This window comes from Prionailurus bengalensis, chromosome E2 (genome assembly GCF_016509475.1).
Source record: "Prionailurus bengalensis isolate Pbe53 chromosome E2, Fcat_Pben_1.1_paternal_pri, whole genome shotgun sequence".
NCBI classification, from domain to species: Eukaryota; Metazoa; Chordata; class Mammalia; order Carnivora; family Felidae; genus Prionailurus; species Prionailurus bengalensis.
In genome coordinates this window covers 16246422-16273095 of record NC_057352.1, presented here as the reverse complement: position 1 = coordinate 16273095, position 26674 = coordinate 16246422, and the positions used below count along the sequence as shown (strand labels likewise).

Genomic DNA, 26674 nt, shown 5'->3' with positions numbered 1-26674 from the left:
GAGCTATGAACAGTGGAGTAGAGTCTGCCTCCACTGCAAACCTCCAAACACGATGCCGGGTCTTCTGATTCTAAAGTCCATTTTCTTTCTACTATATCAGTGCCTTTTATATTAATGCCAGATCTTCATTCATTTCTGTGCCAGATACTTTCCTTCCTGTGGTCTTTGGGGGGGATGGAGGGAAGCAAGGAAGGAAGAGGACAAGGACAGACTCTTTTGGCTGAAGGCCTCCAGAGGGTAAGTGCCCAGTGTCTTTTGGGATCTTTTCCCACTCTCAGGAATATATATCTGGCCTCCCTGGCTACCTTTCTGGAGAAGCAATGTTTGAGGAACAGGGACACAAATTACAGGGCCTGCTGCAAATGAGAGCCTCCTCTTTATTCCATATATCGAAGCTTGTTTCTGGAGCTGGGTAGGGAAAGGGCTTTCGCTTGGCCCAATCTCTATGTGGGCCCTAGGGATAAGGGTCTAGATTATGGTGACAAGGCCTTTCTCCAGGTGGGAGTGAAAAGTCCTGACCTCCCGTCAGTCCCAGATTAGGGGGTGGGAGCAATGATGTGGGGCATTTCCTTGGTGAGGTGAATATCCGCTTCAGGCAGGCTCTTCCAGGCGAGTTCTAAGATCCCATAGTGAGCAATGCCCATGGGAAGTGTGGTACAGACATTATTCTGACCTGGGAGGGACACCACCTCCTGGAACTCCAGGGGACCCTTAGAGTTCTGAGAACCACCACAAAACAGGTGGTAAAACAACCGCTCCCCAGGAGCTAGGTCCGTGGCCCATAGGGCCTCCTTGTAGCTGATCTCTTGGGACTGGGGCTCCCCCTCAGTAATAGCTCCTGCAGAAGCCTCTGGATTCGGGGTGACTTAAGGTGGTACAGGTCCATGAGCTGGTAGAACTGTTCCATCCAAGTGGCGCTGTCATCTGCATATCGCTGTTGCAACATCCGCAGAACATAGTAGAGTGCCACAAACGTCTCCCATTGAGGCAGATCTTCCTTCTTCTTGGAGACGGCCTGTGCCTTCTTTTCCAGCTTGGGCAATTTGGGAAACCTGCCTTTATCCTTAAAAGCCCAGAAGTCCTTTTGAAACATCAGTGCAAGGGTTTGTTTTTCCACAGAGGCCCCAGCACCTGGGAACATGGCTTTTGTGGTGGGATGAAAGTGTCTCATCTCCATCTCCCTGAGAGCAGTGGACATCTGCTCTGCCCGTGCGCTCCTGTAAGGCTCTCCTAGAAGGTGCCAGTTTATACCCTTTGGGGTTGGAATCCTTTGGGTATCTAATGGAGGCTTTGATGGGGGGACAGCCAGAGGTTTTAACCAGCTTTCCTTTTCCTTTCCTTTTATAGGAGGGATCACTTTCAGGTACTTTGGACCCATGGGCTCCTTAGTGGGTTTTGCACTTCGTGATTCCAGGACCTGCTTGTGACGGTTCACAATGGCTTCGAGTTGGGCCAGATGTATCCAGTCTAGGTTTCCCTTTGAGGTGAGGTCTTTGAGAAGCTGGCACAATCTGTGGAAACTATCCCTAGAAAGCTGTTCTCCTGCCTCCATCCGTTCTAGGACATGGTGGAGCCACTCTACATCTGAGAGTCTTACCTCAGCGCCTGTTTTCTTAGCCAAGATTTGGGGCACAGGTAATTGTACCTCAGTCTGTCTCCTCAGAGATGGATGATGCCACAAAATCCACTGCCACTTGAGCCCTAGTGGTTTGCCTTGGAGTTTGTGAGCTTCCATGGTCTTCCTCAATATGTGAGATAAACATGAGGTCTTGAAGTCTGGCTCTGGGGACTGCAAAACTCTATCCAAAACTTGGAGAGGTATGGGCTTATGTTTCTTCAACAGTTCTTTTTTATCCAAAAACCTTGACTCTGGAAATGTCCTGGATGTCTCAAGTGTTCTGGCCTTTTCTTCCCAGGATACTTGTTTCATTGACACTGGCACTGGTATCTTCTCTTTCCTGTCCAGAGCTATTGAGATCAGTTTCTTGGAAGGGACTTTCAGAACTTTTAGTTGTATAGCACTGTCTTTGATATCAGGGATTCTTTTTCCAATAGAGGGGATTATTTCTCTTCCTCTTCGGTCTTTTTGTCTTTGTTCTTGAAACTTAGGTAGTTTTTCTTTTTTTAAGATCTCTTTTTCCTTGTCTGCCTCTTCTTCCAGTGAGCTTTTCTCTAGTGAGTCTTTCTCACTCAGACTTTCTGACTCTTCCTCACTGAAGCTTTCCTCCTCCTCCTCTGATACTTCCTCCTCCTCCTCTGATACTTCCTCCTCCTCCACTGATACTTCCTTCTCTTCTCCTTCCTCCTCTTCCTCCTCCTCCTCTTTTTCCTCCTCCTCTTCCTCTTTTTCCTCTTCCTCCTCACCCTGTTCCTGCACCTCCTCCTCCTCCTCTTTCTCCTCCTTTCCCTCCTCTTCCACCTCCACATCCTCCTCCACCACCCCCACCTCCATCACCCCTTCCCTTACTGCCCTCTCCTCCACTACTCCCTCCTTCTCCTCCTTTTCCTCCTCCTCCTCCTCCTCCTCCTCCTCCTCCTCCTCTTCCTGCACCTCTTTCTCCTTCCTCTTTTTCTTTTTCTTCTTCTCTTTCTCCTCCTCTCCCTCCTCTTCCACCTCCACCTCCTCCTCCACCACCCCCTCTTCCATCACCCCTTCCCTTACTGCCCCCTCCTCCACCACTCCCTCCTCCTCCTCTTCCTCCTCCTCTTCCTCCTCCTCTTCCTCCTCCTCCTGTTCCTGTACCTCCTCCTCCTCCTTCTCTTCCTCCTCCTTTCCCTCCTCTTCCACCTCCACCTCCTCCTCCACCACCCCCTCCTCCATCACCCCTTCCCTTACCGCCCCCTCCCCCACAACTCCCTCCTCCTCCTCTTCCTCCTCCTCCTCTTCCTCCTCCTCTTCCTCCTCCTCAGACAAGCTCTCTCCCTCTATTTCATCTAATAGGCTTTCCACTTCCTTGGAAAAGCTCTCCCTACTTTCCCCTTGACTGGGAAGCTCTCCCTTTGTTGTAACCACTGTCTTTAGCTCTTTTCTCTTTCTCGACCTTTGTTCAAGCAATGGTATTACCTCTTCTTCCTCTGTTACTGCTCCCTCCTCTTCTTCCTGTATGATTTCTCTCTGTTGTCTGGCCAATCTGCTTTCTTCCTTGGTTATTTCTTCCTCTTTCTTTATCATTCTTTTCATTTCCTTGGCCAGTTTTCTCTGCTTCTTAGCCAGTTTCTTCTCATCTTTGGTTATTTCCAGTTGTTCCTCTGAAAAATCCCACTCTTTAGCATCAAGTTTACTTTGTTCCTTGCCCAATCTCCTTTCCTTTGCAAAGAATGACCTCTTTCTCTTTGTCAGCTCTATTTCTTCCTGGGTCAGTTTCGTTTCTTCTTTGATAAGGTTTTGAAGTGCTGTTAAGATTTTGCCACTCGCTTTTGATTGTTCCTTGGAAGTGCCCTCCCTTTCTGTAGCCAACTTCCTTATTACTTTGGCCAGCTTCCTCTCTTCCTGGGCATACACTCTCTCTCCTCTAGTATATTCCAGTTTTCCTTTGGCAATGTCCCTTTGCTCTGTGGCCAATATCCTATCTTCATATGCCAGTATCTTCTCCTCTAGTGACAATTTCTTCTTGATTAGTTCTAGCTCATTCTTAGTCAGTTTCCCCTGTTTTAAGGCTTCTTTGGTCTCTCCTGAGAAGAGAGTTTGCTTTCCCTCAGCCAGCCTCACCTTCTCTTGGGCCAGTTTCTTCATTTCCATGTCCAGTGCCTTTTCTTCCTTGGTGCTCTCCCACTCTCCTCTGAGGAGTTTCAGTTCTTGAAATATCACCCTCTTCTCCACAGCTAACTTCATCTTGTCCAGGGATAGATTGTGCCGCTTCTCAGCCAGACTTTCCTCTAATTGGGCCAGCTTTTTCTCTGCCTTAGCCAGCTTCTCCTTCTTCTGGGAAAGTTTTTCCTTTTCTTCCATCAGCGTCTCCTCTACCTGAACCAGTTTCTTCTTGTACACATCCAGTTTCTCCTTTGCTTCAATTAATTTATTTCTGTTCTGGGTGAGGTTTTCTTTGAACTTCAGGAAGTTATTTTTCTTCTGAGTAAATTTTGCTCTCTCATAAAGCAGATTCTCCTTCTCCTGAGCCAGAGACTTCCCCCTCCAGGCTACGATATCCTTGTTCTTTATGAGTTTCTCCTTCTTCTGGACCAATTTTTCTTTTTCCCGGGCCAGTTTTAACTTGTTCTCCATCAGTTTTTTCCTTTTCTGGGCAAGCCTTTCCTCTTCTTCAGGCAGTTTCTCCTTGTCTTTGGCCAGTTTCCTCTCTTCCTGGATCAGCAACTCTTCTTCCAGGGCCAGTGCTTTCTCTTCCTTAATCAGTTTCTGTTCTTGACAGGCCAGTGTCTTCTCTTCCTGGCCCAGTCCTTCCTCCTCCTCAGCTAACTCCTTCTCTTCCTGGCTCAGTTCTTCTTCTTTCCAAGCCAGCTCCTCCTCTTCCAATGCCAGCTCCTCCAATTCCTGGGATAGTTCCTTTTCTTGGAATGCCAGATCTTGCTCCTTCTGCTCCAGTTTTTCCATTTTCTGGACTAATATTGTTTTTGCCTCAGCCAGCTTCCCTCCTTTCTTTGCTATTTTCTCTTCTTCTCGAGCCAGTGCCTCAGATTTCTTGGCCAGTTTCTTCCTTTTCTGGGCCAGTTTCTCTGCTTCCTGGGTTAGCTTCTCCTCTCTTTGGGCCAGTTTTTCCTCTTTGTGGACAAACATCCTCTCTGCCTGGGCCATTGTCCTGTCTCTTTGAGCCAGTTTCCCATATTCTCTGGCAAGTTTCCTCTCTTCCTGGGCCAGCTTTCTCTCTTCTTGTGCTAGCTTCTCTTCTTCTTGTGCCAGCTTCCTTTCTTCTTGGGCTCGTTTTCTTTCAGCCTGGGCCCATTTCCTCTCGATATAGGCCTGTTTATATTCTTTTTGGGTTTGTCTCAGCTCTTCTTCTTCTCCTCCTCCTTCTTCTCCTTCTCCCCATTCCTGAAACAATTTTTCTTCCTCCAGGGTCAATTCCTCCTCCTGATCCTTGAACTGTGGCTCCTTGGACCTGGCTGATACCTGTTCCCAGATCTCTGCCTGCTCACCCCATCTCAGCTTCCTCTTGTCCTCATCCAGCTTTTTCTCATCTGCGAGTGGCTTCTTTTTATCCGTTTGTGCTTCCTCCTCTTCCTCAAGATGCTTCCTGTCCGAAGCTTCCTTCCATTCATTCCAGGATATCCTCATCTCACCACGGGCCTGTGTCCACTCATCCCAGGACTTCTTCCACTCCTGCCAAGACAGCTTCCTCTCTTCTGTAACTGGTCTTCCTTCTTGTACAACCACTCCCTCCTCTGGTTTGGCCATTTCCTCCACTTCCTGACTCACATCCCTCTCTCCTTTGGCCACTTTCCTCTGTTTTTTATCCACTTTTATTCCCTGCCAGACTGCTTTCCTCTCTTGTTTAAAGGGCTTCTTAAAGGATTTCTTCTCTTCTTTCTTTGATATTCGTTTTCCCTTGGTTAGGTCACCTGGTTCTAAAAACATAACTTTCTTTTTCTTGCCTTTTTTGGAAATCACCTGGGTTTCCTGCAAGTTTGGCATGTTGCTTGCTTCCTTTTGCACTTGCTCATGTGCCTCTGGTATCTCATCCTCCCTCCTGATCACTACATCTTCTCTAATTGCCCCATCACGAATAAAAATTGGTTTCTCCTCTGGCCAGGCTACATCCCAGTTGAGGTCCTCAAGCAGAATGTCACTTTTTTTCTTCAAAAAGGGGCAGATCTCCTGAAAAAGTTCCCAACTGGGCTGCCGATCTGCCAGTACCTCTTGAGCCATGGTCACTAGCTCCATGTTTAGAGCTTCTGACATTTTGGTTTGGGAACCAGATATTCTCAGGGTCATAAGACGACACAGAGCATCCCGCCATGGTGAGCCATCTCCAGGGGTGGCCCTGTGGCCAGGCACTCCAGAGGCACCTCGCCCTCTGGCCTTCAGCGTCTTCACAACAGGTTCAACCTTTACAGCAGACAGAGATTTCTCAACTGTAACTCCAGATTCTTTTGTCTTCTTCTTGTGCCTCTTTAGGGGCTTCTTAACTGTTTTTTTCTTGCCTCTTCTGTCATGTAATTTCCTCAGCATTTTCAGGGTCAGTGCAGTATGGTCCTTTGGAGTGTCTTCCTCTGGAGGTTGTTGTTCAGCATCTTTTGAAATCTTTAACACACTTACGGTTGAAGACCTTCCAGAACGGATGGCTGTATCCTTCACCTCATATAGTGCAGCTTCACTCTGGTCACTTTCACCCTCTAAGGGACCTGGTGCTTTGCCAGCCCCTTTTATTTTCTTGAGGGCCCGCCATAATTTTCGGGCTGCAGGGAAGATCATGAGACATAGATAAGGAAGGCATGGCATGGAAGGCCTAAGTCACACCCTTCCCACTAATGGCATGAGCTAAGAGGAATTGCCATAAAAGAAGTAGCAACAGAGGGGGCTGAGGCTTAAAAAAAAAAAAAAAAAAAAAAAGGATTCTCCTTACTTTATTCCAGTCCTCCCCCCTCCCAAATCCTATAAACATAAGCCTTGAAGTCTCCCTGAGTTTGGGTAGATTCTTCCTAGGAAAGTTCTTTTGGTGAAAACATCTGTCTACTTGTCTCTAGTCCTACCTGGTTGATATCTCTTGACCCATGTTAGCCCTAACTGTGTTGCCTCTTGGGGACCCTGAGGCATGAACCAGATCACCCCATACATACTGTGCTTTTTTCTCCCTGCTCGGCCCCGTCTTTGGCCTTTGCTGGGCTTGATGGCAACTTCAGATTCTTTAGGAACTTCAGGTTTCTTGGAAAGGGACAAAAGTTCAGAAATTCTTGCAACCTCTAAAGAAAATGCAGGCTTTTTGTCTCCCTCTGACAAGGTCAGGTTTTCATTCAGTCGCTGCTCCACTTGAGTGTGAAGGATTTGTAGATCTGTTGCCTGCATCCCCAGCAGATGGTCCAGGGATTCCTCCCCAATCATTTCCCGCCTATGAAAGTCAAAGGAGATTCCTCTGACATGGTAAGTCAGAGACAACAGGGAGAATGAGAAGGAAAGAACTACCGTGGAACAGGTTAGGGGCTTGGCAAAGTGGCCAAGAGACAGTGTATGTTGAGGTAAAGAAAGTCCAAGAAGAAAGAAGAAATCTAGAAAGCCAAGGTGGCAATGAATGGAGTTGTTTGTATGGGGACTGTAGGGGTAGGAGAAAAGGATGAAAAGGGGAACTTCGAGAAGTAAGGGACACACAGGAGTAGGAGAAGAAATGGGAGACAGGAGTGAGCAGTGGGGATTGTCAGGAGGGTCTAGGAATGGTAAAAGACTATGAAAGAGAAAAAGGACAGGAAGAGTGAATGCACAGGTACAAAGAGATAGTGAAGGAAGGGAAGGGGAGAAGAAAACTAGAGGCTAGTCAAGAATTGCAGAAGGCACAAAAAACTTACTGCATCTCCTGGAAGGTCTCTTGGTGCTGGATCAAGTTTAGGAGTGAGGACTTAGTGTGGATTCCAGTGTCATCCATGAGGCTCAGGGCCTTACTCCTCACTCTTTGGTCCTTGTCCATCAATCCTTGGGCCAGAGGCATGGCAAAGAGATGAGTAATCATTCCTAGACGCTTCAGCCCTTCCCAGGCTAGCTCTCGGATCAGTGGATTGGAATTGGTGGTATCATCCAGTAGACGATGGGCTGTTTCAGAGCGCAGGGCTGAAGACACCTCGTAAGAGGCAAAGATTTGCCCTAGTGCACCAATACAGCATTGGTACTTGAGTGGAGAAGCATGGATCATAATGTTGAGGATTGTCTCCACCAGGCTATTAATAGCTATTTCACTCATCTTTTTGCCCAGCCAACTGCGGTTTGCCGAGTCTGTAAGGACACTGTAGGTTACATCCTTGGATAATCTCATTTCTATGAAGTCTTCATCCTCCTTCTCCTGTAAATATACTCCTCCATCACTTACAAATTTTGCCCTGCTGTGCCAGAAGAAGAATTGTTGGGACTTGTCCCATTCTATTTCCCGCATAGGTGAATGCAGGGTGCACTGGAGGAATATTGGACTGCCCTCTGGCCAAAGACGGGCACGAATCACTGAGTTGGGGATGTAGCAGTCAGGAGCCAACAGCCATTTCCGCCCTTTACCAAAGTAGCATCGCAGTATTTGGTAGGGGTTGAGTCCCTCCCAGGTAGTCAGCTGTAGTTGGGGAGGAACCACGTAATGGGAGTGATGAGATTTTCTCACCTCCATCGAATCGGTTTCAGAATCATGTCCGAAGGCAGACAGTACTATGGGACTCCCTTGCTCATCTTCTATGACATGCGGCACCGTATGGTCAAAGGCAATGGCCCGCTTATTGACCAGTTCCTCCAGTCCCACTAATTCCTGTTGCCCTTTTTCAAGGTACATATACTTGGGCACAAACATGGTCTCAAAGGAGAAGAAAAAGCTGGGCATGAAAGGCTTAGGGGTCTCTAGCACTTCATCTGGCATGCTCATAAAGGAAAGGCGAGACAGCAGAGTTGGGTGAAGCAGTTTGAGACAGGACACCAGATAAAGACTCTGGTTAAAGGTCACAAGCAAGTCACCCCGGTCATTTGCAAAGCAGAGTGGGCCAAAGTGCAGTGATGAGTCCAGCATAGCTACAAGTCTGCCATGGAAGTTCCAGACCCGGACAGAGCCATCGATACCACCTGTGACAAAAAGACTCAAGGACAGGCAGACGTCAAAGGATGTGATGGTACACTGGTGCAGAGGCAATGTCTCTATGAACGCCGAGCCTTCCTGTGACTCAGAGGACAGGAAAGCACGGAACTTCCAGAGACGCAGGCAGTTAGTCTCTGTGATGGCACCCACAGAATTGGGTAAGAGTATCAGGTGTTTTAGGTGACAGCTGCTGAGGATGCTGGCAAGGGGCTTCAAACGTACTTTCTTCCCTTCAAACACTGCTTCTGATAGGTGGACGTAGTCATCCATTCCATAGGAGCAGAGCAAAGCGTTTTCTCGGCTACCAAAAAGCCCTTCAGGCAGTGTAGAGAGTGCCAGTACAGCTCCAAAATGCATGAACTTCTCTATTCGGGCACAGCTGTGCTGGGAAAGCACTCTTATCACACCACTCTGGTGTCCAGAGAATATTAGTCCTTGTAGACCCCGACCCAGGTAGAAATGCCCGTAAGCCAGGCATTGTACCCAGTCTTGAGAATCGGGTGAGGTGCACAAGAGATACTTGGCCGGGCATGGGCAACGGGTCGTGTCAAACACCAGCACATCTGCGCTGCCTGTCGCTACAAAGAGCTCCTCTTTCTCTGGGTCATAGGCCCAATCCACAGCCTGGTCCAGGAGTGAGAAGGGCCAGGTGAGGAGCAGAAGATCCCCTGTGACTGGGGACACAAAGCGCAATAAGCCATCGTCAGTAGTGCACAGGATCCGGAAGCAGTTATCACCGCAGCGGACCCGACGCACCTGCTGGGGAGCAGAGCCACAGACATTGAAGAGGCTGTAGAAGCAGGGCAGACGGCGCAAGGAGAAAGAAAAGGTAGTCTGGCAGAAGAAAGTAATGCTGTCAATAAACTGGAGTCGACAGAGCTCCTCCTCGAGTTCGAGCCACCGCAGCAGGTTCCCGGAAGTGAGGTTCCACTCCTTGATTAAGCCTTCCTTGCCAGCCGTCAGCAGGGTGTGGGCTTCGGGCCGGCTGCGGATACAGACTACTGATGAGAAATGGGCCTTGAAACTATGGATAGAGTGGCCCCGAATGAGGCTCCATACTTGGATTTCCCCAGTGTTGTTCCCAGCATAGAGAAAGCCCTGGTCAAAACAGGTGAAGCAGCAGGTGATAGAGGAGCCACTGGTGGTAGAAGTGAACCTCTCGACCTCAGCTAGCTGGCCGTGGCCCTGGCGCTCGAGGACCCTCACCATAGTTTCACACAGGGCCAGGAGGGAGCCGTTGGGGCCATTCAGCATGATGTCTTGGACAAGCTCATCACCAGGCATGGGAACCATGTGGGCTATTTGGAGGCCCTTGCCACTCCGCTCAATGATCCAAGTGACAACGGCCCCTAGGCTGCCTGACAGAAGCATTTTCATTTCTGGGTCATAGCAGAGGCAGTTGATGTTAAAGCGGCAGGGCACTATACTCAGGGGTTTGAATGACCGAAAGTGGTCCTCAAAGAGCCTCAGGATCAGGTCGCCACAGTAGGCCACGAGGATGTGAAAGGAACCTGTGTGGACCATGGACTGGATAGGCGGCAACCGTTCGGTCATGGAGAATACTCTCTTCTCGACCATGTCCTCAGTTTTGCTCTTCATCCATACTATAGCCTAGAAGACAGTAAGATGGAAACTGCCTAGAAGAGATAGTAGATGAGGAAAGGGCAGAATAGTCCACTGTTTTCCCCCATTCTTGTCCTGAAGAGGACTTGGAAGACTCTAGAGTGTTTTTACCCCCTGGTTATGGGAATTGGGAATACAGTAGAAGCAGGAAGCTTGGGACCCCTTCCCTAACCTTAGCCTACTTTAGGGGAACCAGAAAATCTACTCAGTGAGGAGACTGTAATCGGAGAAAGGATGAGGGGGAATCTTAGATCTAGGTCACTTTCATCAAGAGGTAGACTTTCCTTTGTTGGTCTGGGGTGAGAGCTTATGTGGGCATGGCCCCTGTAGAATGGGCTAAGAAGGAGAAGAAAAGCTTGGCAGTTTTACCTGTATTTCTTTTGTGCTTGTCACCCAAGAGAGGGAGGCAAAGAAGTTGGCATCGCTGAAGTAATGGCATATAAGCGGCATATTGTGAGGATGGCGAGACTCTCTGAACAGTATCTGGGACCGGTCGCTCAGCACAACTACATCCTTGTTTGAGTCATCTGAAGCTTGCTGGGGAGAGGTATGGCATAAGTGAAGAGGCCAGGGCACACAGGCGCTAAGTATATTCTCACACAAGTCACAACCGAAGCAGTTCCCAAAGTCACGCCTCGTGCCCATTACCCCCCCACATGCACAGCTTTATCCCTTGTAGGACACTCACGCTTCACAAGCGAGCCACACAACACCCAACACAAGAGAGAACCGAACCCCTACAGGGCCTATATGGGCAAATTTCATAGTGTGAGCACAGGGGAAATCATGTTCCCAACATACCTGTTCTCTGTGTCATAAAAGACGCATTTAACACATTACCCAGGCAAGGGCACCACCGTATACCTACATTATATGTAACAGAGTGTGACCAAAAAAATCCATGCAGCTTGAAGTTCTTTTTATTTTTTTTATTTTTTAAATGTTTATTTAATTTTAAGAGAGACAGAGCGTGAGCAGGGGAGACGCAGAGAGAGAGGGAGACACAGAATCCGAAGCAGGCTCCAGGCTCTGAGCTGTCAGCACAGAGGCCCACACGGGGCTCGAACTCATGAACCACGAGATCATGACCTGAGCCGAAGTCAGACACTCAATCAAATGAGCCACCCAGGCGCCCCCAGCTTGAAGTTCTTAAAGCTTAAAAGTGCATAAAGACTTTTAGGGCACCCTACCTGGCTTTTAAACTTGACAGAGGAAGACAGTGTGTGTATTATCCCACCGTGATAGAGCATGTGCTATGAAACATGCACCTGGGATGGTTTACACAGAGCCAACCATAGCAAAACTGAGGTTGGCAAATGTTCTGTCCGGTGCCTTCTCCCTTCTCTTTGAGAAAAATCTCTCTCCCCAAAGTGTTCACCTTCCACTATCAAAGTGTACTTGCAAGAGATCCCTAGACTCATTTGGAAATTGATGGCCCATCTCCTACTGTGCCTGCTTCCTGCTTCCATGGAAAAATCTATGCTCCTGTGAAGTGCTCCTAACGATTAACACAGATAGAGGCCAATAACAAGTTTATGTCCTACATATACATTACCTTGTTTTTATGTATGATGTCGTTTATGAGGTATTTAAAATCCTGCCACGGGGGAATGAGTCTGGAAGAAGCCATCACCTTGATTATTCTGCGTCAGGACCGTTGCTCAAAAACCTGTGGGAATCCAAAAGAGGACAGCTTAGCCATTACTACTTTTTGAGGAGCTAGGAAACAAAAATCAATTCATGAACTCATGTTTATTGAACACTCTGAATGTCAGGAAATATGCATAAGACCTGCCTTCTCATTTAATCCTGAGGTGCTACTCGTAAGGTAGGTATTATCCCACTTTATAGATGAGAAAACTGAGGCTTAGGGAGGATAAATAAAAGAGTGGAGGATTGAATCTCAGCATTGGCTGTCCTAACTCACTAGGTTATTACAGGTGAAGGAAGCAGGGAGAGGGGCCATAAAAGAATACCATCATAGGCAAATAACATTTCTTTTCTGCTGGTAGTGTGTCAAGAGAGTATTTTGCAAGGACTAGGAGTAACCAAAGCGTGGTCCCTGGACTTCCACTATGGGGATTCCTAGGGAAGGGGCCATCTTAACATGGAGAACCCTAGGTTCTGGTCTAGACCTACTGAAGCAGAACCATGGAGATGGGACCCAAGGGCCTTCACTTCTGACAACCTCCCTAGGTGTTTCTATGGACATTCAAGTCTGACTACTGAAACAGAAAATTTAGAGGATGGAGCCCAGGACTAAGAGTCGACCCCTCCTTGCACTGCTGGAGAAAGGATCCAGCCATTTGACTTTGCAGGTTTTCCCAGGCTTGTAGAATCAAGTATCTCTCTTACCGGTGATGCATCTGCTGTTCATCATCCTCTTCCTCATTCCCTTCCCTGTGGCCTTCATGAGGACAAACCTCTACTTTTCCTTCTTGGATTGGGAATCCTACTTTTTATTTTATTTCATTTCATTTAATTTATATTTTTAAAGTTTCTTTATTTTGAGAGAGAGCACACAAACAGGGCAAAGAGAGAGGGAGAGAAAGAATCCCAACCAGGCTCCTCACTGTCAGTGCAGAGCCCGACGTGGGACTTGATCCCACGATCCTGGGATCATGACCTGCGCTGAAATCCAGACTCAGCTTAACTGACTGAGTCCCCCCAGGCGCCCCTATTTTATTTTGTTTTATTTTATTTATTTTAAAGTTTATTTATTTATTTTGAGAGAGTGTGCACAAGCAGGTCAGAGAGAGAGACAGAGAGAGAGAGAGAGAGAGAGAGAAAGAGAGAGAGAGAGAGAGAGAGAGGATCCCAAGCAGGCTCCACACTCAGTGCAGAGCCTGACATGGGGCTCAATCTCACAACTGTAAGATCATGACCTGAGGTGATATCAAGCATCAGACGCTCAACTGACTGAGCCACCCAGACACCCTGGGAATCCTACTTTTAATAAGCCCCCTCTGTCAGGGAGTGTGGCATTACTGGTCTGACGATGGGCTTGTCTTCCTCATTTGTAAAATGAAAATATCAGTCTTGCCTACTTCACAGGATTGTTGCAAAGATCAAATAAGATAATTCCTGTGAATTCCTTTTTAAGTATACTCTGGAGCAACAAACAACGATTGCTGTTTTTAGACTGGTTTAGTTCTCAGACAAGTATTTCTTTCTTTCCAAACCATACTTTGTACTTTTCAGTTGCTCTGGAAACGTGACAGCTAAATTTATAGTCTGGTCAGCAGAGGGCACTAGAGGCTATCCTTGTACCTGCCAGATGAAAGAAAACTGATGAACTTTCAGTTTTAAGAAGTGGCTCCTGAAGTGTGATCTCCTAGGCCAGCAGCGTAGGTTATCACCTGGGAACTTGTTAGAGATGCAAATTATCAGGCCCCACACCAGATCTAAAGAATTGGTAACTCTGAGGGTAGAGTTTTACAGTCTCTCCTGCTGATCTTTATGCCTACTGAAATCTGAGAACTGCTTACTTGGAGAGTATTTGGAGTTCTAGATCAGTTTGGCATGGGCCTCCTGAGGCAAGGTCAGCAGAATCCACCCTCTGGCATGGCTAAGCCTAGACCCTGTGTTGCCACAGAGACTTGGTGGCTGGGTTTGGGGGGAAACAGTAGGCAAAATTTGTCATCATCCTCTCATGTGTAGAGTGGGTTAGAGCCCCCTCCCCCAAAAGTTTTCACACCAATCACTTGATTAGTTCTCAAAAGAATTTTGAGAGGGAGATAATATTCCTCTCCATTATACATTAGGAGGAATGTGAATTCAAAGGGGAAAAGGGAGCTGTTGAAGACTACACAGGGTAGATCCAATCCACAGTTCAGATCCAATTCATAGTTCAGGATTCTTCTATCATATCAGAGGAGGAAGAGGTTCTGTCAGCTAATGCTCAGGAAGCTCTCTGACCCACAAACCTAATGGGAACTGGTGACTGTCAGGCACTAGTGTGCCTCTGTCTCTACTGTCCCCAAGGCTGCATGCTGCCCTCCTGCCGTATCTTTCCTTATTCTAGTCCCCTGTAACCCTATATTTGCTGCTCTCTTGGACCACATTTCAGGATCCAGTGTGAGCTGCTTCACATCCTGCACATCAGTGGATGGCCCAGTGGGCCAGTCCCCATAGCTCAGATTTACCCCACTGGCTCCTCGACACCCCAGAGTTAGGGAGAGAGTAGTCATTTGTAACACATTTGTAGTCACTGTCATCAGTTTCCATTGTTTATAATATCTGCTCTGGTCCAACTTCTCTTGACTAGCCTGCAAAAAGAAAGCGGTTGGGACCCTTTGGGGGCAACATTCCTTGGGGGTCAGTGAGAAAGAAGGCCTTCAAACCCCAAACCTGTTTTTTTTTTGCCACTCTCTCCTAACCCACATACCAGCTTCCTCCCGTTACCCTCAGAGGATATCTCTCTCCTAAAGTTCACCCACATTTGGTTCCCTAATCCCATTATCTATCCTTCCAAGCAAATCTGGAGTGAGCTCCAGATGCCTTAATCCCAGTAGTCTTGACTTTTTACTATCTTGGTAACCCAAAGATGATCTAATGGGAGAATTCAAGCCCTGCAGTCAATTTAGGGGAGTTTGTACTTGGGGCCAAGGTTTGGTATGCCCTGCTATGGAGACAAATCAGGTCTGTGACTGCCACTGCACCACATACTTTTCTTAGCTGCAGTCCACTCCAAGCTACTTTGTCAGTGGTGGTGGGATGGAAGGCCAGATTTCGGCAAGCTCTGCCTTTGTAATAAAGAGAATTGGCTCTAGGGGGCACTGCACTCCATGACACCATTGGGCCCCTAGGCTCCTTGCGGGTCATTCATGCTCTGTGTTAGGAAGGTGAGGGCATACAGTTCTTGCCCTGTAGAGCTTATAGTTCAAGCAGGGAAGGCAGACACCAAAGAGTTGTCATAAAATTGATTACAATGAGAAATTCTGAGTAATGGGTTATATCATTCTTTGAACTTCTCTGCAACTTTTAATCTTCTCAAACTTAAATTATTCTATAGATGCAGTTTTAAGAAGGAAAGGAACACAGTGCTGTGAGTACATATAACAAGGAGACTTGGCCACCCAAAAGAAGAGTGATGTGCCCTCTACACACTGAGGTGGTCCCTGCATGGTGGCTCTCACATTAGGGAACAGGGGTGCAGAAAGTTGGCACCAGAAGGGCCTAATTTGGCGGGGGGGCTGTAATGGCAGAGGTAATCCTGGGAACTGACTAGGCATTTAAAATATATTGTTTTGTTTTAATTCTTATAATGATTCTATGACTTAGCTAGCATTCTCCCTTTAAACAACTTTTTAAAAAGGACATGGTAGTCTCTCTCTGTCTGCCCCTCCTCTGTTTGTGCTTTGTCTCTCTCTCAAAAATAAACATTGAAAAAACTTAAAAAAAAAAATGAACATAGTAAAAAAGAACCAAAAGATACTAAGAAGCATATAATGAAAACACCACCTTTCACACCTAATAACTTGTTCTTGTTTCCCCTTCACAAAGGTAACCCTGGTTGTGTCTTTTTGCAGGTGTTCTATACATACTCAAGTGTATGTGTAAAAAATATCCTTAGAAATGGTAGTACACTCCATACACTGTCCTGCACCTCTTTCTCACCTAGTATGTCTCAGAGATTAACTCGTATTAATACTCAATAGTTCTGTCTCATTTTTCAGCAGTTGCCAGCTGCATGGTACTTAGCACTTATCTATCCAAACTTCTATTCATGGACATTGGGCAGTTTCCAACCTTTTGCTATGACAACCTCTGCCACAAATGAGTGTCTTTGTTAATGCCTCAGAGTTTTAATTTTATTTCAGTTTGGGTTAAATGAAATTTTAAATTGAAGCAATGTAAATGTTTTCTCTTTAAACATAACTTATTTTGGATATACAGGGTTAAATATTAATTTCACCTTCCTCTATTTTTTTAATGTAATAATTAAAATGGCAAATATGGTTGCATTGTATTTCTGTTGGGTAGTCCCGCTTTAGATTGTCACTGTCTGGCGGTGGTCTGATATGCCCACCGGACTTAGCTCCTTCAAGGTAGGCACACTGTCTTCTCGGTGTCCTCACAGTCACCCAACCTGGCATGAAGTAGGTGTTTAATACGTTTCTGTTGAATTAATGAGCAAATGAGTGACCCTCTGCCCTCCCCCAGGAATATGTGCTTCCCTGCTTCAAGTCTTACTGAGCATCTTCTTGAAAGAAAGAATGAGGTGGGAAAGGTATCGGATGGGTTTTCTTGACAGAGGACCTTGCACTTCCAGCCAGTTCCCTCGGTAACCCCTATGGAGTTGGAGTGGTATCATCCAGTTTTTGAAAAAAAGGGCCGGATTCTAGATTATGTCAGCAGGTGGGCTAAATCTGAACAAAATTCCTAGGCGGTAGGTACCCAACAAGCACTAGACACCCTCAGAATGTGTGATCAACGACTTAAAGGTGGCTAACAGCGCCTCCAGGGCAGCCCTGTGGGTGGGGGTCCTGAGGCTTCCGTCGAAGGAAGAGCTCTGGAGCTGCTTGCGCAGGAGAGAGGCCACCACATCCGAGTCCCTACACACTCGGGCATCCCTGCCATCCGCGTGGGCAAGGAGGAGGGCGTGTCCTACTCTTCGAGGCTGGGGCTATGCCTATTACCTGTGACGACAGGACCCCCGACAAGGGACGGGTACGGCGTGTGTGGCGACACCCGGGAGCTCCTATGTGAAGGACTAGACCTAGAAGGAGCGCCTAAGGAGCGACCTTGGGGATGCTGCGGGAGGACTCGCCCGACAGAGCAGTTACCCCCCAACCCCGCGCTCCGCAGAGTGTCCGAAGGGAGAGGAGTGAGCGCGCGTGCGCACTGGCGCGCGCCCGTAGGAAAAAGCCCAGCGCGCGCCTCCGCGCGCGCGTTCGAAAGGGGAAAAAAAAAGTCTCCCCCGCGGGAGCCCGCGGCGTTTAGGCCGGAGTTGGCCGGCGAGCGCGCGTGCGCGAGCGCGCACAGACGCCCTCCTCCGCCGCTCCCCTCCACTGGGGGTCTAGCGCACAGCTCCGCTGTCCCCGCCTCTCCTGAGGCTCGCGCCCTCGGGGTAAGTACCTCGCGCCTTGCGGAGGCGGGGGGTGGTGAATCCGCCGAAGGAGGGCTGGAGGCGGACAGGGCTGGGAGAAAAGGAAAAAGCGCCCTCGCGGAACGAAGAGCTCGGCCACCGGGCTGGAGTCTGCAGAAGACACGCCTCCATCTCTCACGCCCCTCGGGGCTGCGGAAGTGCTCTGGAGACTGGAGCGGCACCGAGGCGACAGGTGGACTACCATTCCCAGAAGGCGGCGCGGGGCTGCGCCTACTGCTCCCGGCAGTACCTGCGCGCCAGGCTTTCTTCAGTTTGCTGCCTCCTAGGGCCAAACTACAGTTCCCAGGAGGCCTCGCGCGAAGCGGCTTGGAAGTGGGCAGCCTGGAAGTCACTCGGGCCACCGGAGCTGGCGGCGTCTCCAGCGAACGGCGCGGGGCCGGACGCCGCGGTCGTGGGGCCCGCGGGGCGGGCAGCCGGGACGCCCAGGTATGTGGTTTCGGGTGCAGGGGTGGCCTCATGCACGGGTGGCGGGGAATTGGGGTCCACTCGGACCCTGAGGATCAGCGCGGGCTGGGGACCCGGCAGACGGCCGGGTGTGGGCACCGGTTGTTGGGGGCGGCGGCGCCGGACTCGCGCCCTCCGGACCCGGCCGGACCTGTGCCCACATGATTCAACTTTCGAGACGTGCTACCCAGCACTGTATGAAAGCATGGAGTGGGCGTCGGGTACCGATGGGTTCGCGTCCTGCCTCTGCCACTCGGGAGCTGCGTTCTGAGGAAATCGTACCGAACCTCAGTTTCCCCTTCGGTAAAATGGGGAGAAGAGTGTCTTTTGGTGGGGGATTCTGTTGAGATGTTGAGATATGGCGAATAAAGCATTTGGCACATAGAATGCACTTACTACGTGTTTGCGCTATTGTTGGCTCCCAAGAAATAGGGTGAGGGTATTATCCATAAGCATAGGGTTAGTTGGAGGTGTGCGTGTAAAGGGTCGAGTCCATAGTTAGCACTCAGTGCAGGATGGCTGCCGTTAACAGAAATTATTTTGAGAGCTTTGGTTTGGGAGGCAGAGACCCAGATTCAAATTTAGGCTCTGCCATTTACCAGCCGTGTGACCTTGGGCAACTGACTTCACCTCTCTGTGGCTCGGTTTCCCTATCTGTAAAATGGGGATTTTAATAGCAGCCACCTCATAGAGTTGTTTGGAGGATGCAGTGAGAATACTATGTGTAAAGTGCTTAGAGCAGCAGCTGGCACATAGTCAGCGTTCAATAAATGGTACCATTTGTTCAGCCTTTTCCCAGCGTCCCAGAGACCCTTTGAGGGTGGGGCTCTGACTAGATCTAGGTCTGGGCCACTGGGGAGACCACTGGTCTAGTTGATGTCCTCTTCTACAGCCTCAGGTTCCTCATTTGTAAAATGGGATGACAGTGTCAGTCTCAGAAGGTTGTAAAGATTTGCTGAGATTGTATTCCTAGTCCAGAGCCATCTCTTACTAAGTAACAGCTCTTATGTATTATAATTGTTCTTCTTCAATGCTCTCCATCTGGCCCAGAGACTGTCTAACTGTGGGCTGTGACATGACAGCCCTGAGCTCCCCCACACATTCACTCCCAGCCTCAGTGTCCCATCTGTGAAATGGTAGTCATAGGTTTTTGTGCCAGGGTTGTTTTGATGATTCCAGGAGATAATTCATGTTTAGTGTTTAGCACAGGGCAGGGTGCATTGTAAGCACTTAATAAATGTATCTTGTTTCTCTTAATAAGCCTTTGCTGCTTATATTTACTTACAGAGCAGAGCAGGGATGAGGTTAGTGTCCCTCCAGCCCTAATTTTTATTCACGAAAAATTAAATTGTGGCACATATGTAGTATTAGAGCCCGAGAAGAGATGGTGCTGGCTGGCTGTCATCAGCCCCCTGCTCACCTTTCCCACACTCCCCACCCCCCCATACCAGCACATTCACTCTAGTGCTTTCTGTACCACTCCAGTGCTGCCAGCACTTGACTCTGTCTCAAAGCCATATTAGCCAGCTCCACATGTGGGCCTGAGCTTCCTTGATGTCCTCTGGTGACTTTCCCTTGGGCACCATGAACTCAATGTATTTAACCTAAACTCCTTCTCCTCCCAGACCCAGTAGTCACCATCTCAGCAAATGGGCCAATACTGACCCAGTTGCCCAAGGCAGAAACTTGAGAGTTGTTCCTCTCCCCAGCCTTTCCAGGTCCAGCTGATGGGGAAGAAGGATGCCATTTCATAGAAGCACCATTTCATTGGCCTGTTTTGGTCTCCCATCTCGTGGGCACCGAAAGTGCACCTTGGCCACTAAAGATGGCTTTTCTAATAAGGTTGAGTTGTTTCTTTTAGATCACCAAGGATTAATGTGTGTAAAACATTAGTAAGGGGCAGAGAAGACTCTATGGACTTGGCCTGACTGCAGTGGCCACAAGTGTAGCATAAAGGCCTGGTTTCCAGGGGACCCATTTTTACCAGTGTGGATAAGTGGTCAGTTTCTTTCCCAAAAGTTACACCGTGGCAGTGAATTGAATATCCTGTTTGGGAAGAAGGCCATCCTGAGCATTTGAGACAGTGCACACAACAGAGAAGAGGCTGGAAAGGGAATTTATTACATCCCTGTGTAGGCTTAAATCTGTTGGCAGAAACCTGTCATTGTGATTTCATTTGATGATGGGAACCCATGGTCTCAATCACATTTATGATGGCCACCAAATTTACCTAAGTGTTTTTTTTTTAATTTATTTATTTTTGAGAAAGACGGAGTGTGAGCGGGGGAGGGGCAGAGAGAGAGGGAGACCCAGAATCTGAAGCAGGCTCCAGGATCTGAGCTATCAGCACAGAGCCCAACACGGGCTCGGACTCACAAACTGCGAGATCATGACCTGAGTCAAAGTTGGACACTTAACTGACTAAGCCACCCAGGCGCCCCCTAAATGTTTTTTTTTTTTTTTTTTTAATTTTTTTTTTCAACGTTTATTTATTTTTGGGACAGAGAGAGACAGAGCATGAACGGGGGAGGGGCAGAGAGAGAGGGAGACACAGAATCAGAAACAGGCTCCAGGCTCTAAGCCATCAGCCCAGAGCCCGACGCGGGGCTCGAACTCACGGACCGTGAGATCGTGACCTGGCTGAAGTCGGACGCTTAACTGACTGCGCCACCCAGGCGCCCTAAATGTTTTTTTTTAATATGAGGAAATAAAGCAGTGACTTAAAGAAATCCTGGTCTTAATTTTTAGTGACAACAGCACATGGTTTTTTAGCAGTCTGTGCGGAATGGTCTAAGAGTTAAATGTGAGCCTGTTTTTCAGAGATTGCAGTTGTCAGGTGGTAAATCAAAAATGGAATTTAGGATGCGTAGATACTGGCACCTTTTTTTTTTTTCCTATAAAACACATTTCACTGATATATTTCAAATTTAGGTTTAAAAAATGACACAGGTTGGGACGCCTGGGTGGCTTAGTCAGTTGAGCATCCAACTTCGGCTCAGGTAATGATCTCATGATCTCATGGTGGGTTTGAGTCCTGCATTGGGCTTTGTGCTGACAGCACAGAGCCTGCTTCAGATTCTCTGTCTCCCTCTCTTTCTGCCCCTCTCCTAGTCTCATGCTTGTTCTCTCCCTCTCTCAAAAATAAACATTAAAAAAGTCTTTTTTCTTTTTTAACGTTTATTTATTTTTGAGACAGAGAGAGACAGAGCATGAACGGGGGAGGGTCAGAGAGAGAGAGGGAGACACAGAATCTGAAACAGGCTCCAGGCTCCGAGCCGTCAGCACAGAGCCCGACGCGGGGCTCGAACTCACGAACCCGCGAGATCATGACCTGAGTCGAAGTCGGACGCTTAACCAACCGACTGAGCCACCCAGGTGTCCCAAAAAAGTCTTTTTTGAAATGATACAGGTTATGGTAACAGCTTGGCCTTGATCTGTTTAACTCTAATAATCTAAATTAAATGTATTTATGTGGGTTTTTTTTTTTGTTTATTTTGGAGAGACAGATTGTGAGTGAGAGAGGGGCAGGGAGAGAGAGGGATAGAGGATCCAAAATGGGTTTTGTGCTGACAACACAGAGCATTTGAACACGAACCCTGAGATCATGACTGGAGCCAAAGTCGTACACGCAACCGACTGAGCTGCCCAGATGCCCCTAATGTATTCGTGTTTTAATAAGAGAATTAAACAGTCATCTCCTTTAACGTGTTTGTTTTTAGCTTTTAGAATGAGAAACTTTTGGACTAGTTCATGCATTTGTGCTTTGTTTAAGACTGATACTGTTCTAATTGCTGAAGACTGTTCTCGTCATGGACTTACTTTTACTTTGCCTGTATGGGAATGGATTGAATTTTGCTTTAAAAAAAGTTATGCAGCGATACACAACATGTTGTAACATGTCAAACAACACAGATGTGTAAAGAAAATAACAGGTGCTGCCCTCCACTCTAAAATCCCTTCCCCCAAAGATAACCATTTATGCAGGCAGTGAGTATTTACGTATCCACTGTCAGGTTTTGTAGATAAACACAATGGATATGCTTTCTGCCCTTGGCAATTTAGGGCTTTTTCTGTGCTTCTAAGGATGCACATATTGATTGTTTTCTTCCTTCTCCCTCACCACTCCCCCAAAAAGGAGGGGTAGGGATCAAGTCACACATATTTGTAACTTGAGTTTCTCAATTGATGATAGTCAAGTCATTACGTACAGATCCTACTCATTTTTTTTTTTTTTTTAAGATTTTATTTTTAAGTAATCTCTGTACCCAACGTGGGGCTTGAACTTACAACCCTGAGATCAGGAGTCGCATCGCATGCTCCACCGACAGAGCCAGCTGGGAGCCCCTGACTCATTCTTTTTAACAGCTAGACCCACATTCACATTCTTCAGTATGAAGAGGCCATGCTTTATTCCCCCATTCCCCTGTCACTGGACATTTAGGTTGTTTCCGGGATGTCTTTTATCTTTGCAAAAACACATCCAGTGAGCATTCTGGTACATCTAGTGGCTAAAAGCTCTTGGACTGTGAACAAAACAGACGAGATCCTCACTCTCCTAGGGTGTACATTCTAGCTGGGGAGACATGCAATAAACAAGGTAATTTTAGATGGTTTAAGTCTTCTAGAGGAAATGACAGGCTGAGGGGATAGAGAGTGGCTGATAGGGCAGGCTGGTGATGAAGAAGAGTTGGTTACATTACCTCAGATGGTGGGAAGGCCTGCAAGAGCAAGAGACACCAGCTGTGCCAAGAGCTGGGGGAAGAACATTCCAGGCAGCGGGAACAGCAAATGCAAAGGCCCAAAGGTGAGAATGAGTTAACTACAAAAACAGGATCGGTGTGGCTGGAGACGAAATCACATTTTTCAAGTTCATGCTACTTTAATTTTTGTAAAATAATAATAATAATAGCGCCTTATTTTTTTTTTTAAAGTTTATGTATTTATTTTGAGAGAGAGAAAAAAAAGCACAAGTGGGGAGGGGCAGAGAGAGAGGGAGAGAGAATCCCAAGCAGGCTCCACACTGTCAGCACAGAGCCTGACACGGGGCTTGAACCCACTAACCGTGAGCCCACAACCTGAGCTGAAGTCGGACGCTTAACCAGCTGAGCCACCCAGGCGCCCCAGCACCTTACATTTCTTAGTGCTTCGTCTATACTAGTTGCTCTTGTAAGCATGTCACACTTTTTCTCAGCCAGTCCTCACCTTCACTCAAGTCCAGTGAAGTAGGTAAGTTTATGGGACTCACTTTACAGATAAGGAGTCGATTCCGGACTCCAGACCCTGCCCACATGCCACACTGCCGCTCTTCCCAGGCGCTGTTTACTAGGCTGAGGCAAGTTTGTGAAGTGGATTCAGCAGTTCCTTTCGAAGTTGTCTGACCTGCAAAGCACTGTGGACTATATTTAGTTCATCATTCACAGACAGCAGGGGTGGTCTGGGGATGCTGTGGCATCGTTTCTACTGACAGTAAGACATGAGGGGGTCACTTTCTGTTGGGATGTTTGGTTGGTTGTTTCAGAACTGAAGGCCTGTCCTCAAATAAGGCAAAGTTGACTGCTTGAGGCGTGGTGCTGAAGGAGAGTGAACAAGGGGAGGGTCCCATTTGGGTGAGCTTTGATGGGGAACTTGGGCTGGTAGGGTGTTTCTGAGCACCGGACCAGCATTTTGACTGTTAAATATCAAATATGGTCCAGTAACTAAAAAGATATGTGGCTCTGCAGGTGCCCTAGCACCCTGTTCCAGCCACCATGATTGTGTCCATTTTGACTTGATGTAGCCTGGCCTCGTGGGTTGTTAAATATGTTGAACGAAAGCCAGGCCTGGCTAGATGTGAAGACAGCGGTGGATGCATTTTCAGACCAGGAGAAATGTGGAGAACATCTTTATCCAGCCATCTATGAAACATTTTGTTCTACCCTAGCCTGTGTGCCAGGCACCGTGCCAGACGCTAACAGTATGGAGTCGAATGAGAAGACACTGGATGTCAGAGGTCTGCAACAACAATGTCCATTAGAAACCCACTGTGAGCTACCAATGTGGACCATATACAGAATTTACATTTTTATAATGGCCAGTTAAAAGTAAAAAGAGGGGCACCTGGGTGACTCAGTCGGTTGAGCATCCGACTTCAGGTCAGGTCATGATCTCCGGTTCGTGAGTTCGGGCCCCGCGTCGGGCTCTGTGCTGTCAGCTCAGAGCCTGGAGCCTGCTTCAGATTCTGTGTCTCCCTCTCTCTCTGCCCTACCCTGTTCTTGCTTTGTCTCTCTCTCAAAAATAAATAAAAATTAAAAAAATAAGAGTAAAAAGAAATGGAAGAAACTAATTTTAATCGTATATTTTATTTGATCTAAAATATTATCATTTCACATGTAATCAGTGTAAAAATTATTGAGATGTTTTACATTTTCTTCCCACACTAAGTCTTCACAATACAAAGTGTATCTTACACCTTTAGTGCATCTCCATTCGCGCCAGCCACATCTCAGGTGCTCAGTAGCCACATGTGTTGGACAGCGTGGGCCTGGGGTATGAGACTCACGTAAATCAAGGGTGGTAGTTCACAGTGACAGATCAAAGATACTATCCCTGTTTTATCTTGGTGAATAAAGGTGGGTGAGTGATGAAAAGCATATTAATCACAGGCAGGTATAGCTAACCCCACAGCTGTCATCCATCAAAGGTGCCTTATGGGCCTGGAATTGTGCTCATTGCTCGACGTGTGTGACTTATGTTCCAAGGTGGCAGGGACTGGTTATCCCTGTTGTACACGTGAGGAAGCTGAGCTCTGGCAATGAGAGGCCACTTGCTCGAAATTAGGAAGTGATGGAGGCTGAATTTGAACTCTGGTCCAGAGACCATACTCTTAAATCTCTGTCGGATATGCTGTATTCGTGTTTGAGGGGGATGGGCTCTGAGTTTTGAGCAATAGAAGCCACAGGAAGGACTCGTCACACAAAATGGATCCCCAGAGTTTGTCAGCAACGATCCTCGAGTTTATGTTGGTGCTGGGGTGCTGGTGTAGACCTGTTTGACTGACACTTGCACTCCTTACTTTGAGCTCCCGGTTTGGTAGAAACAGGTCTTATCTCCTAGGAAAGAGAGAGGACTTTGGAGACTGAGGAGCAGGGTGGGCAGGGACAGTGAGGGAGGCAAGAAAAGGGCCCAGCCTTTTGAAAGGCCATTCTAAACTGCTTCTTTGGGCACGAGGGCTCTTTTCTCCTACTGCTGTGGACTCTGTTCCCCGAGGCTGTGGCCCTCTGTGGGAGCTGTGTGGCATCTTCCAGTGAGCTCAGCAACAGCCGTACTTACCCAGCACGTGAATCTTGCCTTTGCTCTGATCAAAAATGGCATTGCTGGATGGGGGGAATGGGGGGTGCGATGCCGCAGTGGTCCGTTCCCTCTTTCATCCCTCTTTCATCCATGAGAGTCATTGTTCTGGACTTCTAATTACTCTCCTGGTTCAGGGTTCCCCATCTCAGGGGCAGGATGAATCTGGACCTCCTACCCAAGTATGGCAGGTACTGGAGATTCTCAGTTTGCTCACGTCCCCAGGTAGTGGCCTGGTGACAGTCCCTGTCCCCTGGTGGTGACTCATGAGGGTTTTAACCTCTCCACAACTCTCCTCTCTTGCTGCTGGACAGTGCCTGGTATGTAAAAGACACTCCGTAAGTGTCTGCTGGCTGAAGTAATGATCCTAGCCAGCATTCACCAAGCTCTTATTGTGTATAAAGGCCCTGCTCTAAGTGCTTTTCTTGTAATTTCTCATTTAAGCCTCAGAATGACTCGATGGGGTAGGTACTGTTATCATCCCCCTTTCCCCGATAGGGAAGCAGGTCCTGAGAAGTGCATGTCCTGAAGCTGGAGTGTCAAAGTCAGGATTCAAACCCAAGCCATTGGCTCCAGAGTCCAGGCTCTTAAACACTCACTGTGCGGTCTCTTGTGGATGGACAGATGGATGAACGGGGTGGGCAAGCAGGACCATACGGACTAGTTCCAGCCTCTCCACTCCACGTGTGGTCTCTGTTCTCCTGTTCTGGGACAGCCCTGCTTCAGGTCTCAGGCCCCTTCGTGCCTGGAGGCTTGAACACCTCTCTGGGCACGAGATTTTTCTATGATTCTGGAACCTGCACTTCCCCTTTCTCTAACAAACGCTAACTGGATATTCAGTATTGTTAAGGAATTCTGATTTTTTTTAAATGTGATAATGATACTGTGGTTCTGCTTAAGAAAAAAGTCCTGATCTTTAAGCATACATTCTGAAATACCTGTGAACTGTTAAGGTGTTCATGATTTGGTTCAAAATAATATGGGCAGGCTGAGAGTAGAGGGAGACCGTGTGTATGGGTGAATGAAGAGATAAGTGAGATTGGCCACCAGTTAATAACTGTTGAAGCCGACCGATGGGGGATTATTATATTCTCTTTTCACCTTTGTATGTTTGAAATGTCTCATCCTGAAAAGTAAGAAATAAGGACAACGAAAGTCAGAATTTGTGTATTTTGAGCTCAAGTGTAGGTGTGGGGAGTTCCCTGCCCCTGCCCAGTCCACTTGTATGATAAAAACAGGGTTTTTTGGTTTTCTTGTTGGTGTTTTCATTAGAGGAGTCAGTGGTTGGCCCAAGGCTTTGGAAACCCCTTAGGTAAAGCAATGTCCAGGAGCAGTGAGGACTCTGGAAGGTTCCAGCGGCCGCACGCTTCCCCGGCTGCTCTGAGCGCCGGCTGCAGTGGCATCGGCTCTGTGAGTCAGTTTCCAGAGGTCCTGCTTCCCTGAGAAATGTCTCCCTGCAGCA

The 26674-nt window shown here is 47.8% G+C and overlaps 2 protein-coding genes across 4 annotated transcripts in view; one reads left to right on the top strand and one right to left on the bottom strand.

Moving 5' to 3' along the window:
* Positions 1 to 357: 357 nt before the first annotated feature.
* On the bottom strand, positions 358 to 17522 carry WDR87 (WD repeat domain 87). Its single transcript, XM_043599054.1, is given in 10 exon segments — positions 358 to 823; positions 826 to 2254; positions 2552 to 2626; positions 2681 to 2716; positions 2852 to 6351; positions 6733 to 7001; positions 7453 to 10319; positions 10701 to 10868; positions 11887 to 12000; positions 17412 to 17522. Coding segments are annotated over 9 exon segments (8706 nt in total). The 5' UTR covers positions 11962 to 12000; positions 17412 to 17522; the 3' UTR covers positions 358 to 536.
* A 70-nt stretch (positions 17523 to 17592) lies between these two features.
* SIPA1L3 (signal induced proliferation associated 1 like 3) overlaps positions 17593 to 26674 on the top strand; it is a 238986-nt gene continuing 229904 nt past the window's right edge. For all 3 annotated transcript variants that reach the window (XM_043599043.1, XM_043599038.1, XM_043599039.1), the window contains exon 1: positions 17593 to 17868. The gene's annotated coding sequence lies outside the window, so the exon portion shown is untranslated. The remainder of the gene's footprint in view (positions 17869 to 26674) is intronic.